This window comes from Periplaneta americana, chromosome 8, assembly GCF_040183065.1.
Source record: "Periplaneta americana isolate PAMFEO1 chromosome 8, P.americana_PAMFEO1_priV1, whole genome shotgun sequence".
Classification (NCBI taxonomy): domain Eukaryota; kingdom Metazoa; phylum Arthropoda; class Insecta; order Blattodea; family Blattidae; genus Periplaneta; species Periplaneta americana.
Window position 1 is genome coordinate 115,327,583 of NC_091124.1, and position 16,173 is coordinate 115,343,755.

Consider the following 16,173-nt stretch of genomic DNA (forward strand, 5'->3'; position numbering starts at 1 on the left):
AGTTGTAAGGAGCAGAAAGAATTACGTTTATTCCCAGCTTCTGAAACTTGTAGATTAACTGCGTGTGAAATTCTTCTAAGATTCTAAAGTAAAATTAATAAGAACCATATACACTTACTGCATAGCATAAACGTATAAAATAAATTACGCAAAACCCGTTTTCTGATGTGTTATCATATGTAGTCTGCACACTTTTAACTTGCCTGCCGCTAGAGCGCTATTGGTATAACTGTAGTGAGTTCTATTTTTTACATTTTTATTTTAGATTGAAAATTAAATTCCCATAATTTTCCCTCTCCTCATTTTTCCTGTTAAAAATGCAAAAAATTGGGCTAAATTACGCAAGTAAATACGGTAGATACTAACCTAATACAGGGATAAAGTTTTCGATTGTTCTACTGTGTCATTTACACACTATGTGTAATTGTTTAAAATTAAGTTGGCAAACATAGAAAAAATATGTGACTTATTACATTAAATTGCTGTCCATCTACCAATACACTGTGAGATTTCAAACTGAACTCTGACAATTGATTATTTAAGAATCGAACTGTTTTAAACCTATTTTTAAAGCCATTTTGTTATAAATCACAATGCTACTTACAGTACTATATGTCACTATCAACTTACTATTTCACAGGCATTATAGTTTAATTTTTATAGCCACACACAACCATCATTTCGTTTTAATGGCCATTTTCATAGACTTAAGTTTGCAGGAAACTATTCCACAAAGCTATTAAAATAATTTATTACACCTATTTACGATGCCTTTTCTTATTTAATTTTCCTATGGCCTATTTTCTAGAATTTTGGTTAGCTTATGTTTTTAATTTTGAAATTTACCAGGCATTGCATCGTTCGAAACTTTAGGACGTCTAAGTAATTTTACAAGTGTGCCATCAGGTTGTCTAAAGTCGCCATAAAAAATCACATCTTTCTCGTCAAAGTGATTAATGCACAAAACTGATGAGGTAGAAATCCAATCTCTATTTTCATCTTTAGGGAAAGAAAACGTTGTTATATGCGTGCCTGATTTTAATCTATTGTCGTAGGTATACTTATATTTGGGGATATAACATTGTCCAGGTATCTAAAAATCTAAATAATTAAACTTCAACGATAAAAATATGTACATCTAAAATCAAATGTCAAAATCCTCAGGTTGGGCAAGTTAAATATGAAAGACAATTACAGTAATTCTTACCGTTATATTTTTCCCATAATACAGTAAAAAAAAACAAGTAACTATTATAAACAATATTCACCATTGAAAAAAAATATATTACTTTAAATTAAAGTTTCAGTACGAATTTCCATCATTGTTTCGTGCTGGACTTTAAACTCGAACTCGAAGTCTGACTCATCCCTATGCCAACGTTGCCAATGCTAACAACGGCGTTGCTTGTTAATTTAAGATGGCTGTGAGTTGACCTATTATTGCAAGCAAGGAACTCAAGAATTTCATGGAATTTTTTTTTCTACTGGTAGAATTGGCTTCAGTGCCTCAATTTCTTCACAAAGAGTGTAAACATCTGTATCACTCCCTTTTATAGTAGTCACTTGTTTTTTTCCTGTTCTACGTTGGCTTCTGCCAGTACTGTTTCCTGGTCTGCTTCGCATTTTCTTATAGCCTATTATTCTTAGATGCTTTAAATGCGGGACAAAGGGAGGAAAAGGAGAGCAAAGGGGGAAGAGACGAAAGGGGAAAAGGGGGAAAGCGGGGAAAAGAGTGGAAAGAAGGAAAAGGGGAGAAAGGTGAAAAGGGGTGGAAAGAGGGAAATATGGGAAAGTAGATAAAAGGGGGAAAGGCGAGGAAAGAGGGGAAAGGGAGGACAGGCGGGGAAAAGGGGAGAGAGGAAAAGGTGGGAAAGAGGCGGAAAGGGGGAATCCGAAAAGGGGAAGGAGGGAAAAGTGGGACGAGTTCCGAAATGAGGGGTGGGGGAGAGAAGAAAGGGACAAGGCGATAATGGGAGAAATGAGGGAAACGTGGCAAATAAAAAAAAAGCAGAGAACGAGAGAATGGGGAAAAGTAAGGCAAAGAAAGGTAAATGACGTTGAAAGGGGTGGAAAAGAGGGGAAAAGAGAGGTAATTGGGGAGAGCGGAAAAAGGAGTTAAGGGAGGTAAAGGGAGAGGAAAAGGTAGAAATGGGAAAAGGGGAAAGAAAGGATGGAGAAGGGGAAGGTGGGGAAGAGGGAAAATGGAGTATAGGGGGAAAGGCGCGAAATGGAAAACGAGGGAAAAGGGAAGAAGGATGGAGAAAGGAGGGGAAGGAGGAAAGGGAGGGAAAATGGGAAAAGAGCGCAATGCAAAGAGGAGAGAGAGTGGAAAGGGAAGGGCAAAAAAGAGAAAAGAGAAAAGGGAAACAAAGGAAGAATGAAAGAAAGGCAGAAACTCAGAATTATTTAATTCTACGCACTTAGAAGTAATGTCTAATAGACAATTTACAGCTGTAATTGTTTACAAGAAATACAAATTAATTTTTACTAATATATTCAGAAACTACTTTATTTTTTGGCACTAGTTTGTGTTACAGCACAGATCATTTCAGCTTAAAACAAGACTGGAAATAGAATGAAATAAGGCGTTAATGTTTCGAAATGTAACATGAGCCGTTTCTGACCATGGAAAGGAGAATAACGGAATATTTCTCCCTTTGTCGAAATCTGCTATGCACACAAGTGTGCTTTGTGGAAAATATCAAGTCTTCATGATTCTGAAAGGTGATTTCCAAGCGTTGTTTAGATACCGGTATGAATTAGTCACCGGGCGATCTTGTTGAAAGGTCAGGAATTGCTGTTACTGTAAATATAAATTAAAAATACATGTAATACTCATAAATAAAAATAATTAAACAATATGAAAAACACACATTGAAACAAAAAATTATCTTACATTTTGTTCTTTGACTAAAAGCGAACGATAGTTTGAGTACTGTAATTTCCTCTCGAAATCAGCAGTGGTGGTTATTACATGAGTTGAAATAATAAAATTTATTTCCGAAACGAATATTGTCGTTATTGCCATAGTGCAATTTGACAGTGATGTATAAACCTAATGGAAAATTATACAATGAAATGCACAGGAACTCAACCGGAATTAGGTTAAACATGCAAAAAGTAACATAATGTATATTATGAAGGAAAAGTGTTACAATATGAGAATAACACTCTAAACTAAGTTAATGAGAAAAACGGAAAGTGATAGAAGACGCCAATATCATACATAAAATATAACGAAACAATTACTTTAAAGTAGACAGCACGAAATGGAACTAATATTAAACGTGCTGTTATAATATTATAAATGGTAGCCTATATATGTAAATGAGGTCACCGTTCCATTTACAGAATCGTAAATGGATGAAAGAATTATAACAGTTTGAAAAAAAAGTATGTAAGAAAGAATGAATCAACAAAAGATGAATGGATTAAGAAAATAATGAAAAAATGAATGATTGATATTCAGATTTAATGAATTAAAGAATGAACTAATAATATTAGAGGAGGAATGACAGAATGAACTAATTAAAAGAATGAATAAAATAAAATGAATTAATTAACGAATAAATTAATGAAAAACAGAATGAATGGAAGAAAGAACAATAGAATTAGCTAAAGAATGAAAGAACGAATGGATGAATGAAGGAATGGAATCAACATATTTTGAGTATGTCTAGTAAAATAGCAGATTTAGTGTGAAATTTTTCACAGGTTAAGAGGCTTGCATTCACTTTCATATATCAAGTCTTTGTATTATTTTTTTAATCCATTCCCATTTTAATGTGTACAGCTTTAATTTTGGGGTCATATTTCTAATACGTGTTTCAAAAATATTTAAAAAGAGCGATTAGAAATGCATTAGACTCAAATTACCCAACAATGAACTAATACAGTATTATTTCATTAGAACTATTTATAAAATAAAGTCCTGAAATTTATATGAACCCAATCATTAATAGTTCTCTGGCCAAAAAGAGATTCTCTGATCTTCTCTCTTTTTCGCTATCGTTTTCGTCTCCGCGTATTATCCATACGAGTATATCTTAATGTTGTCTATCATCTGATATCTTCTTCTGCCCTAAACTTAATTGATCATTTCTTCCATTGTATCCTTTAATACACAGTGTCTTCCTAGCCTGTAAACCAGTCAATTCCTTTATTCTCTTCTTGACCAGTTTCAGTATTATTCTTTCTTCACCCACTCTTTTTTAGCATACTTTCTTTTCTTATTTTGTTTATTTCACACGCTCCATTTTTGCCCATAATTATATTTATACAGTAATGAACAATGAAACAACAGTCGGTAATCTATCTACTTACCTACCTTTCCATTATCCCTCCTTGAGGAGGGGGCACGGGCTGCGGCGGACTACCCTCTCACTTAGGCCACTTGGGCAGGGCTATAGAAAGAAGGGCTGGCTCAATGCTTTGTTGTTCAGCTTGCCGCCTTGAGTCTCTCCCTCTAGCCACCCCACCACTTTCTGACGTCACTGCGGTACAGTTGGTCTCGGTGAGGGTTGCAGAGTTACGAGTGTTGAATGTAATTCAAGTTCACGTGCACCGTTTCGTAATATAGGCCTATTTGGTTGTGTAATTAGCGTATATTACAGTTCTTTATGTATTGAATAATAATAATAATAATAATAATAATAATAATTAAATTATTAATGATAGTATTTTAAGTTTAAAAATGGTGAATTGTGCTGTAGCGAACTGTTCGAATGATTCTCGTCACACTCACGAAGTAATTTATCACTGTTTTCCGAAAGATGTGCTTTTAGCTAAAGAGTGGGAAAGCAAGTGTCATAGGCAGGACCAAGTGAATATTAAGTGTGCACGTATCTGTAGTGATCATTTCGAAAGTGTGACCGATTATGAAGATGATATGAAGAACAGGCATTTGGGGTTAAAAGAAAGGAAGATATTGAAGAAAAATGCGCTCCCATCTCTAAATATTCCAAGTTCCAAGGCTGCAAGTGACTCAAACCGAGAAGATAGATATCAAAAGAGAAATATTCGAAAAGCTGCTTTTAATCACCTTCAGACATTGAGTCCAAAGAAGCCAAGATTAGAACCTAGTACCGGCAGCTCAGAATATGTAAATATTACACAGGGATCTGAAGAAACGTCTGTAGTGTCTGAAGTACATTGTCTGAAGTGTGATGAACGCGGAAAACAAATTTATTTACTGAAGAGAAAGGTAAATGTTTTAGAATACAGTGTTTAAACTTTGCAGTCAAGCAATAAAATACTGAAAAACAAGCTTACTTCTCTCAGCTGCATATTTTTAAATTATTTCCTGCTTACTCCTTGCACTCAGATTTCTTTTTGGTAATAAATCTTCTGGTTTGGTTCCTACATACAAGAAAATTATTTTTTTATAAACACTTGGGTAGGGATTTTGTCTTACGGTGGATTAACTAAACCTTCCGAAGAGTGGAAAAAAACTATACAAATGTCATCATCATCAATAGCTATCAGGATTAGGTCATTTGGTCTGTTCCGACTCAGGTGAAAAGCTGGTCTCTCCATCGCTTCTTCGGGCGTCCACGATCTCTGTAACCAAGGGGTCTGCAATTTAATAATCTCCTGGGTAGTCTATCATTCGGCATCCGTAGAACATGCTCATGCCAGTTGCTCCGATACTTGTCGATTGTCTCTGTAATGGCTGCGATATTTAGTTCTTGTCGGATGCCTTCATTATATTTATGGTCATAGTGTAGCCTGCTAGCGGTCTTAGTAATCTCATCTCAGCTGCTTCTATTCTTTTCAGTTGACTAGTTGTTAGAGTCCAAGCTTCTGATCCATATAGCAAAGTTGGAATGGCCTTTGTTTTGTAGAATTTCAAAATTGTGTCTTGCCGGATTTTCTTAAACAGTGTATTTCTAATTGAGGGCTTTGCCGGAAGAAAGGCGGATAGACCTATACGCCCTTCTTCGGGAAAATGGTTTAAAATGAAGTGAATAATTATAGTAGCGAAATTTTGTTTTGATTGTACTGTACATACCTGCAGGACAGGGCTGCGTGCGTGTATAACATTTTATTCAGGTGTGTTTTAAAATTTTAGATTGCATATATCTCAATTCGCCATATTGACGTATACGCCCTTCTTCCGGCAAACTCCTCAATTGTTGTTAGCAGCTGTTGAAATTTGGCTAATTTATTACCTATATCTGGAGAATGACTATAGGAGAGATTACAGCCAAGATAAGTAAAAGCATTTACTTGCTCTACTCCTAAGTTATTGATAACTATTTCAGTTCTTATAGAATTTTTACCAATAAAGGCCATGGTTTTTGTATTGTGTATAGAAATTTCTAAATTGTACTCTTTTTCTTTTTGATATAGCCTATGAATTGCCATTTGTAAGTTGTCTTCGGTGTTAGCTAATATAATAATTAAATAATCTGCGTAGAGCAGAGTATTAAGGGGTTTGTTATCGATCATAAAATGTGTGGCCAAATCAATTTGCAAATCCTTAATAAGTGCATTAATATATATATATATATATATGTTTATTATATATATATATATAATAAACAAGGAGACGCGGATAACCTTGTTTTACGCCTTGATTTGTTATCCTAGTCGTTAAACTAATCTTGTTATTAATTTTAATTTTATACAAATGTTTGAAGTTGAATTTAAAACTATGCACGGGAACTCCATTGACAAAGAGCAACAAGTAATACAACGTTTCAAAATATTGCTAGAAACTAAGTTCTCAAACGTGTGCTCCGAGGCTATCAAACTATATGCACGTGTGAGAACATTTGTGAGATTGAGGTCCTTGAATCGGGGGCAGAGAGCAGAATTTCTGAGGAACAGCGCTAAGAAGAATGCCAAGTGGATGAAGTCATTTAGAAAACAGCAACTTCATTAGATGAGTGAAAAAATAAAATAAGCTGAATCATTATAGAATGAAATGTACTTGATAATTTGCCAATCTTATGAAAATAGATTACTCTGCCACCAATATACATCTTTAACTATTACTTAGCAAAAGGTAAACATTTGTTCCATTATTTCCATATAATGTAGTTAACTGATTATTTAAAACCCTTTGATTTCATGCACTTCCACCAGGAGTGAAATTATTGGTTATCGAAATAATAATAATAATAATAATAATAATAATAATAATAATAATAATAATAATAATAATAATAATAATAATATACAGTCATTCAGAGTTTTCTGTATCAGGGCAGATCTTTCACTGCAAACCCAAAATTATCCAATCTCCCCTATTTTCCGCCTTCTTAGTCTCTTCCCTATATCTTAATGTTATAATCTGATATCTTCTGTCCCGAGCTTTACTTCTTTCAGTAAGCAGTTTTCTTAGCCAGTGACGCAGGTAATTTCGTTTTCTCTTCCTGATTAGTTTCAGCGTTATTCTTCTTCATCCACTCTTTCTAGCACAGCTTCATTTCTTATTTTGTCTGTCCATTTAATACGCTCCATTCCAGATACAATATTCATTCTTGATCGATTTTTTGCCCAAGGGCAGATCTTTCACTGCAAACCCAGCAGTCACGTATATTTATAATATGATTATAATACATAATATAATATAATATTTAACAATACTAATATTATAATAATAGTCTAATTATCATTATCGTCATTGATGTGTTCTGGCGCGCAGCTTCAGTCCACATGTCCCATACTATATAGCAACCTTGTCCATGTATGAAGGAATGCCTCTCCTTGACCTAGGATATAAAATTTAATCAGCAGGGAAATGTGACACGTGAAAGGAAATAAAAGTCTACCACAAAATATTTAAGAAAGAAGCAATAGCTCAGTAGGCACATCAGTTTGAAAAGCGACGAAATTGTTAAAACTGAAGTCTTTAAAGACAACTAGCGTTTATAAAATATTGAATGAAACAGGCCATATGCCTAGGGTTTAATTTTATAACTTGTTATTGAGGGGTGTTGATTTTAGCCCTATTTTTGGTCGATAATTCCAGCATTTATTGCAACGGAGTTTTACGTTGTATTTGTGAGCGGACTTGCTGTGTACCGTGATGACGTCACAGCGGCTGGGAGGACAGCATCACTTTCCGACTCGCTATGAGCCAGCCCTTCCTTCTATAGCCCTGCCACTTGGGTGTACCCATTGTACTAGCCGCAATTCAATGGTATGCATGCCCAAAACCCCCACGCGCGGGTCGCCTCCGAACTCCCCTACAACCTAAAGAATCTCCGTATATTCCCATTTCGTCCCGTCGCATTTCGTCCTGCGAATTACTATGTAATCAACTTGGCTCACGGAAAGGTTTTGTACCTAAAAATGTATTTAACTCATCCTCTCATTAAGAAACGTGGTTTGCTGATGTTTACGTAGGTATACATTATAAATCGATACAAGGAACGTGTTTTGCTGATGTAGATAGCGTAGGGGTTTGCGAAAACGGAAACATGTCCTCAAGGAAAACAAATCGAAGAGTTCAACGACTACTTTGCCGAACAATGGCTACAAAACAATATCATTCGAGATATGTGGATTTGCTTCGGCCAAAAAAGCAGAACTACCAACGTCGTTGAGAAGTCGCATCTTCGCCTTAACAGAAGCGTTTCCAAAACAAACCCAAATATATTAGAATTAATTAAAGCTTTATAATAACATTTAAACACAGAGTTGATATGGGCATTCCATTCAAGAAAAGGCATAAGAGGTACCTTAATTTACATGAGAGAATCAAAAGCTGCGTTCAAAAATACATGGACAAAAATGTTCTGTTTCAGATTGCTTGCATCAATTAAAACATGCATAATTTTAAAAACATCATCTAAAACATGTTGCATCATTTTAATAGCATGTTCAATGTTAATTGCGTATTTTTTTAATAATTTCAATAATCGTGACAATTCGAAATTTTCATTTTGTATATTTCATGACAAAACAGCAATAACAATTTGTTAACCACCAGTGGCGTAGCATGAAATTTTGAGCAGGGGAAGCTAACTAAAGTTGTCTTTCATGCAATATGAGAAAACGTATTACAAAAATACAGTCTTAAAATAAGTAGTAGTCAATTTCAAGTCAGCAGTCGAAGATTGGTTGGAACCTCGTAAGTAACACCAATAAGGCATGACCTGAAATGAGGCGTAATAAAATATGATTTCACGGTTTACACATATCTCTAACAAATAGACACGTATACGTATAACATTAGCTCACTCCCTGTCATACATAGAGAAATCACAATATTAGTATCATTACGTAAGTATGCGTCTGTCTTTTGGTTGTGTCCTTCATTGACAGCAAGGGAGTCGGTCATTTGTTTTTTAAATCACACTTTTGTTCGTAAGTCGTCTTGATAATACAATTGTCCTAAAAAATTCAAGTAAATTAGTGTCAGGAACTGTTATTTCGCTCATTATTTATTATATCAGCCACAGTGCACACTAACACTTCAACTGAACACATCTGACGAAAAGGGATAACTCAGAAACTACTTATTTTAAATGTTAAAGCTAGCTTCTTGGAAGCCTTGCGACTAGGATAGTTTAGTTAGAAAGGGATGGAAAATCTGCGGGGTGGGTCACACAGAAGAAACCGGTCTGCTTGGAAGCTGGTGTGTGCAAGCTTCTTGTTTACTGCTTAATCACAAATCATCCTGAGCTGCCGCATCACAACTTTTAACGCGTAAATATAAATTCTATTAAAATTGATAAATAATTTTCTCCACAAACTGCAGGTTTATTATGAAATTATTATTAACTGGGGAAGCTAAGCTTTTTAGCTTACATTGACGCTACGCCACTGTTAACCACACCAGTGGTTTTAAAGCTCACTGCCAGTCCAAGTCTGGAAATGGGAAGAAACTTTGTTTAGGCCTACATTGGTATTTTGTAAGTCAGTAATACAATTAATACAGTAATACACCTCCTAATACTAGTCTGACTTCTACCGCTACAATTTGTGTGAATCGGACGAGTTGAGTAGACTACATATAGAGAAGGTAGTTTCTGTACGTAGGACGAGTTGAGTACATTTTCAGGTACTAATCCTCCGTGGGCCGAGGTGAGATAGGACGAAGTGGGAACAATCCAGAATCCCTCAAACCTGTTTTGAATTCAGAGCTTTTCTCCGGGGAGGTGGTGTATTATACTACACCGTAGGGAAGGTGGAACCGGCAGAAAAGAAAACAATAATTCACCTTACCTTAGAAGACCGGCAGTTTACATAAGAATGAATATAGCAAATGGGGTCAATTAAAAAAGGGGGGGGCTTTCATTCTTTTATATTTGCTTTAAATACTAATAAATGTTAATATAAACATTAACTTAAAAATGGTATTATTATTATTATTATTATTATTATTATTATTATTATTATTATTATTATTATTATTACTGATACAACGCTCATTAAATACAACAACGTCATATCTAAAAAATCAGCATTTTCGAATTATTCACATGGTTCAGTTTCTTTCTTGTAGTCTTTTAACTGCAAGAACGTCATTCCTGAATTTGTATTACTTCGCCGCCGGAGAACGCATTATTTCAGTCGTGCGAGTGATGCTGCGCAAGAATGGTGTTGTTTTCGTCTAACTGGTTCTCTGACTGGCGATTACCACTCAACATTACCAAGACAGAAGCTAAAATCTTCTCTTTAAGGCCTATTCATAATCCGCCTCCTTTGGTTCTTCTAAATGACCAAGTTGCATAGCTCTCTAGTCAAGAAGCTGTAAAATATCTGGTAATATTATTTGATACGAAACTTACATGGAATGCCCATATAACTCGCATTGTTAGGCTAGCCTCTTCCAGAATTCGAAAATTATACCCTTTGGTTAATAGACGTTAACAAATTAGATTGGATTGTTCAATGTTACTCTACACCTCGCTTGTACGATTTCTTTTAACTTATGCAGCGCCAGTGTGGGGGACAGCAGATAAGACTCCATACGAGTAGGCCTACATCTCCTACAAGTTCTTCAGAACAAGTTACTGCGAACAGCAACAAATGCCTCGTGGTGAGAAATTAGCAGCTGCATCAAGAATTGGAAATTACTCCACTAGAACAGTACAGCCATTCAGTGTCAAAATCGTTCTTCAACAAACTTCCTGACGTTCTTGGAACTGTGACGTATAACATTGGAGCAAGATCTTGTCAGCCATCTAGACTTAAAAGGAAACTACCTCAGGACATCTTTCTTAGCAATATAGATGACTCTTCATAAATTTATTCACAATAACACAGAAAATCATCATATTTTTATCATGTATATATTCTCATAGTTCAGAAAAATGATTAATTAATTAATTAATTTAAAAATAAATTTAATTAGAGGAGTCTTTACATTAAACCTCATCATGATATTCTGTATGGGATATTCCATAATTTAACAGTGGCTAGCAAGTTTGCTGGTCGACCAATAAATAACCAATTCTGATGATGGCCAATAGCAGCCTGAAACATGTTAACAAAGTAATATAAAATTTAACACAAGAAAGACAAATAAAATGTTTTCCGAAATAAATAAATCAAAAAATAAATTCAAAAGTGTCATATTGTGTTATGTGACGGTGCTTAAAAGAAGTATAATTCACTAGTCAACAACATTGTTTGTGTCAACAAACAGAATGCTGATTATTACCAAGTCTGATGCGCTGATTAGGAATATGTAATCAGATTTTTTCCATCACGTCAGGCTTCTGAGCACTGCAACAATGTTATATATTTTATTACTAGCCATAAATACAGTGCGGGCGGGAAGTAACTAGGTATTATTAATAGGCTGTAGAATTTTTAAAATCGATGGAACCATAATGAAAATTGTGTGTACAAGTAGAACATTAAATAGAGTTTAAACTTGCGCGTCCGTAGCATAAATGGTGGCCACGAGCGGCGGTTCGCGCAACAATAGCAAAGATGGTCGATCATCTGTTTGTTCGCAAGGGAGCGCAGAATGCTGCACGCTATGAAGTGTGGAATTTCGGTGCCGTATATTTTGATCGGGGACAAATTTGGATGTGGTAATAGTGCTTAACAAACGTGAATGACCTACAATTATTGACTGTGATTTTTCTGGATTTAGTTTAAGTCGAAATTTCCGTGTCCATGTCGAAATTGAGTCGAGATCGTCATTTATTTTAGTTATTGCATCATTTATTTCGTCAGTGTGGAATTTTATGTACATTTGAAAGTCGTCTGCATAGAGATGGTGTCGGCAGTACTTTAGAGATTCTGATATGCCGTTGATATAAATTCAAAATAGTAAAGGGCCTAGAACTGATCCCTGTGGGATCCCTGACTTCACGGTATGCCAAGAGGAAGAACAATTTCCAGCTATCACACTTTGTTGGCGGCCATTAAGGTAAGAGGCAAACCACAGAACAATGTGTAGTCTTCTGAGTTTACATATTAAAGTCTGTGTGATGTATCTTGTCTCACTGTGAAAAGAGAGAGAAAGGAGATATGTCTTACTTCGTCTGTATTGTTATGGCAATAGGGGAGTGGAGCGATGCCGTCCATCCATCCAGTGGCGGAAGGGACCAGTTGATACATTCTGTAGCGAAAAATAAAATAACAAAATATCTCTCTTCGTACTGTGTAGTTCCGTCACTGAGCTTGTCTTTCAAGAAATTGAGTTCCGGCAGCCTGTACAATAACAAGGTGTTGAAAGGAATTCTGAAAATTTACAACTCTCCTATAATCTCCACCCTCATTTGAAGGGACTTAGTTTTATTGCTACTGAGACAAGATAAACCTTACCAGGAAATCAATTTCTACAGAATCGAAGGCTTTGCTGAAGTCAAGTAAAGTCATTATTGCCAATTTACGTTCGTTTCGGGCTTCGCACAGGTTTTCCGTGATTTCAAGTAATGCTGTACTTGTGTTATGTCCGGCCCTGAAACCTGATTGATATGAGTCGAGAAGTTTGTATTTGTTTAAGTATTCCGTCGGTTGCTTATGTACAATGCGTTTCAATGCTTTGGACATGGTAGGTAGAATTCTGATACGTCTATAGTCATTATGAGATGTCGGTGTTTTGGTCTTGGGAAGTGGATGGACAAAAGCGACTCTCCATTGCTGTGGGTAAGTTGAAGTCATAATTGAGGCATTGAAAATGTGAGTCACAGTCGGTTGTTTAGTAACGAAATATTGACGTGGTCTGGTCCTTCTGCTTTAGTTGTGATTCGTTTCAAGACTTTCTTTACGTCAGATTGCATAATATACAAAAAGTGAAATTTTTTTCCCTAGAGGGGTAGTTCGTTGGTTTAATGCAACACTGTGGAAGAAAGGAAATTTTTTTTGCAAAGAAAATGTAACAGTCAAACTTCCTTAATATCAAAGATATTGCTAAATACAATTTTTTTGGTGCGTAAAGACACTACAGATGGTAACAAGGTCCAATGGATGAAAATTAAATGACTGAGGTGCGAATCAGCTGAACCAATGAAAATTAAATTTCGTTATTCTCTAAATGACCTGGAAGCAGTTTTTACAAAATTTAGAAATGAAAAGGTAGACACTGAGACAGCTTTTTGGAGATGGCCCACTAGTGCATTTTTGTTTAGGCAAGATAAATATAGTGCCATAGTGGGCCAACTCCAAGTCTTTGAAATACGTGTAATAACATGATGTTATAATTGGGGTAAAATATATGTTTTTTATTTATTATGTCATATATAATTTCATCAATACCTTTTTTATATATTAAATTCAAATTGACTTATTAATATGCATTCAATGAATTATTTGATGTATTTAACTTTACCTCAATTTTTCTCAGTTTCATGAAAATGGCACTTGACCCACAATGGCTCTCAGCCGTTCATTTCAAGTTAGTAACAATAGTGAAATTTATATATAACTTTAAATGACCTAATAATGTCTCCAGTGTATATACTTAGGCCTACAGAGTGAAAGTGAGTGAGCTATGCAAATCTCCGGTTATTGAATAAATTTTATTTTATCAAGTTCGTCTTCAGCTCAGCAGTTATCGCTAGTTCAATTGAGCAATTGTGATGTCCCGAAAATTCATGCAGGATATGAGTCCGATGAATTAAAAAGAGCCATAACTTAGGTACCTACAAGCGACAAAATAGCTGTCTGTAGAAACTTTGAAAGCTGCGGGCTGCAGTGCAAAAATAACGCATAAAGATTATAAACCCATACAAATTAATGTTATACAAACATCATCTTTCTATTTAGTCACTTTTTTTTATCAACGAGCAGTTGTCATCGCTGAATCCATTTTTCACAGTAAGTTTTGTAGGCACTGGTAAATTGCACCATTCAAACTGGACATCATGGGAAATTGTCTCTCTCGATGTGTGAATTTCAGTATCAAACAGCAAAACATCAAACGAGCGAGGTCAGGTGAATATGACGGATGATTTATGATTTTGGCTTCCTGCTGGAGCAGAAATTCAGTGACAATTATGGTTGATGGTCTAATTTTTTTTGTAAGGATATATGGTTCCTCGAAATTCCTATATAATATTGTACATTGAAGGTTGTATTATTAAAAAAAGAAATACCACGATAACTCCTTGATGGTACCAGAAAATCGTGTGAGAATTCGAAATGTCTCTGATGATAGAGCTTTTGAATGTTTTCACTGATTCAACAATATTTTTGTTTCGGGAATCAAGGGGAGGATCAACATCACATCCACTGTGATCATCTTTCCCAAATGAGTGGATCTGTATGTCAGCAATTCTTGGTGCCATGTCATTCGTCACTCACCTAACTTTGCTCATCGAACATTCTTGGTACCTAGTGAGCACTCGCTTAGTAATTTCAAAGTCATCTGTGAAGATTCTCATCAATGTCCCATGATTTAATCTTACATGAACACAAATATATCTTCTATTATTAGGGGCCTAGGTACCGCAGTCGGTATAGAGCTGGCCTTCTGTGCTCGAGGTTGCGGGTTCGATCTCGGCCCAGGTCGATGGCATTTAAGTGTGCTTAAATGCGACATGCTCATGTCAATAGATTTACTGGCATGTAAAAGAACTCCTGCAGGACAAAATTCCGGCATACCGGCGATGCTGATATGATCTCGGCAGTTGCGAACGTCGTTAAATAAACCAAAATTTAAATTTTCTTCTATGAAACGACTGTCATTCATTGTCAAATTTTCAACACAGTTCTTGTTGAGATCGTAGTGCGTTGAATAGAGCAGCAAGTCTTTGGTGGACTATGGAGCATTTTTAAATCTCTTCATCCAAATATTCACATTGCATTGCATTAGTTTTACAAACTGACATAAGTTGTAGAGAATTATTAACATATTTCTCACTTTTTGAAAACAAATTGTTTTGTAATTGTATGCTGCCCGCGTAAAAACATCATTAGGTCTACTAATATTAGCCTGCTATTTATAGTATCAGTGTCGTAAAAAAAAGCTTCGGTAAATTATTCCTCACTTCTACACGCTAGTACCTGCAGAGCTAAAGCTTTAAGCAGTTTACTACAAGGTTGCCGTCACCCCTTGAAGCCTCAACACTGTCCATAAAACTCTATGTATAGGGACATCATTTTAATTTTACCAACATTTTTAATATTAACCCGGCTATACCTTTGGGTCAATGGTTCAGAGCCGGAAACACCGTTTGCTACCCCCTTCCACGACTGGAGTTCGATGATACTGGCGTAAAACACAAACAAATCACTTTGCTAGGTATAGGAGGGAAGAAAAGTAGTTCATCCATTTACGTAAACTAGGAAATATCGTAATTTTGAGTTTGCTAATTTTCATTAGGGTTTTGTTTAATCAAAATACAGTACAGTATTAACGATAAGTGTTTTTATTCACGAACTGAGTTATTCATGCGAACCAAAGAGTTTTTAATACTTATATATTACAAACTCTTTGATGCGAACGTATTCATTACGCAGTGTGTATTATACTGTCTACAGCACATTAGCGCACAATATAAAGAATGTAGTTAAATTGAAAAATAATCATAATATGGATATTTAAACACATTTTTGAAAATGGTGGCCGTTCATTTAGATACAGGCTTCGTTTCTACTCACGAACTGAGTTATTCATGCGAACGTATTCATTATGCAGTGTATATTATACTGTCTACAGCACATTAGCGTACAATATAGAGAATGAAGTTAAATTGAAAAATAATCATAATATGGATATTTAAACACTTTTTGAAAATAGTGGCCGTTCATTTAGAT

General features: G+C 35.4%; 1 protein-coding gene across 7 annotated transcripts in view; it reads right to left on the reverse strand.

The window, feature by feature from the left end:
• Positions 1-2,391: 2,391 nt before the first annotated feature.
• Positions 2,392-16,173, reverse strand: part of LOC138704971 (uncharacterized) — a 157,604-nt gene continuing 143,822 nt past the window's right edge. For 4 of the 7 annotated variants that reach the window (XR_011333517.1, XR_011333514.1, XR_011333515.1 and 1 more), the window contains 2 exons: positions 4,324-4,493; positions 2,392-2,803 (listed from right to left, as the gene is read on the reverse strand). Coding sequence is in view for 3 of the 7 variants with exons in the window: in XM_069833452.1 (XP_069689553.1) it covers positions 5,492-5,559 (68 nt within the window). In the remaining 4 variants the exon portion in view is untranslated. Of the gene's footprint in view, positions 2,804-4,323; positions 4,494-5,452; positions 5,560-8,116; positions 8,203-16,173 lie in introns of those variants that run through there. The other 3 variants (XM_069833454.1, XM_069833452.1, XM_069833453.1) reach the window with 3 other exon arrangements.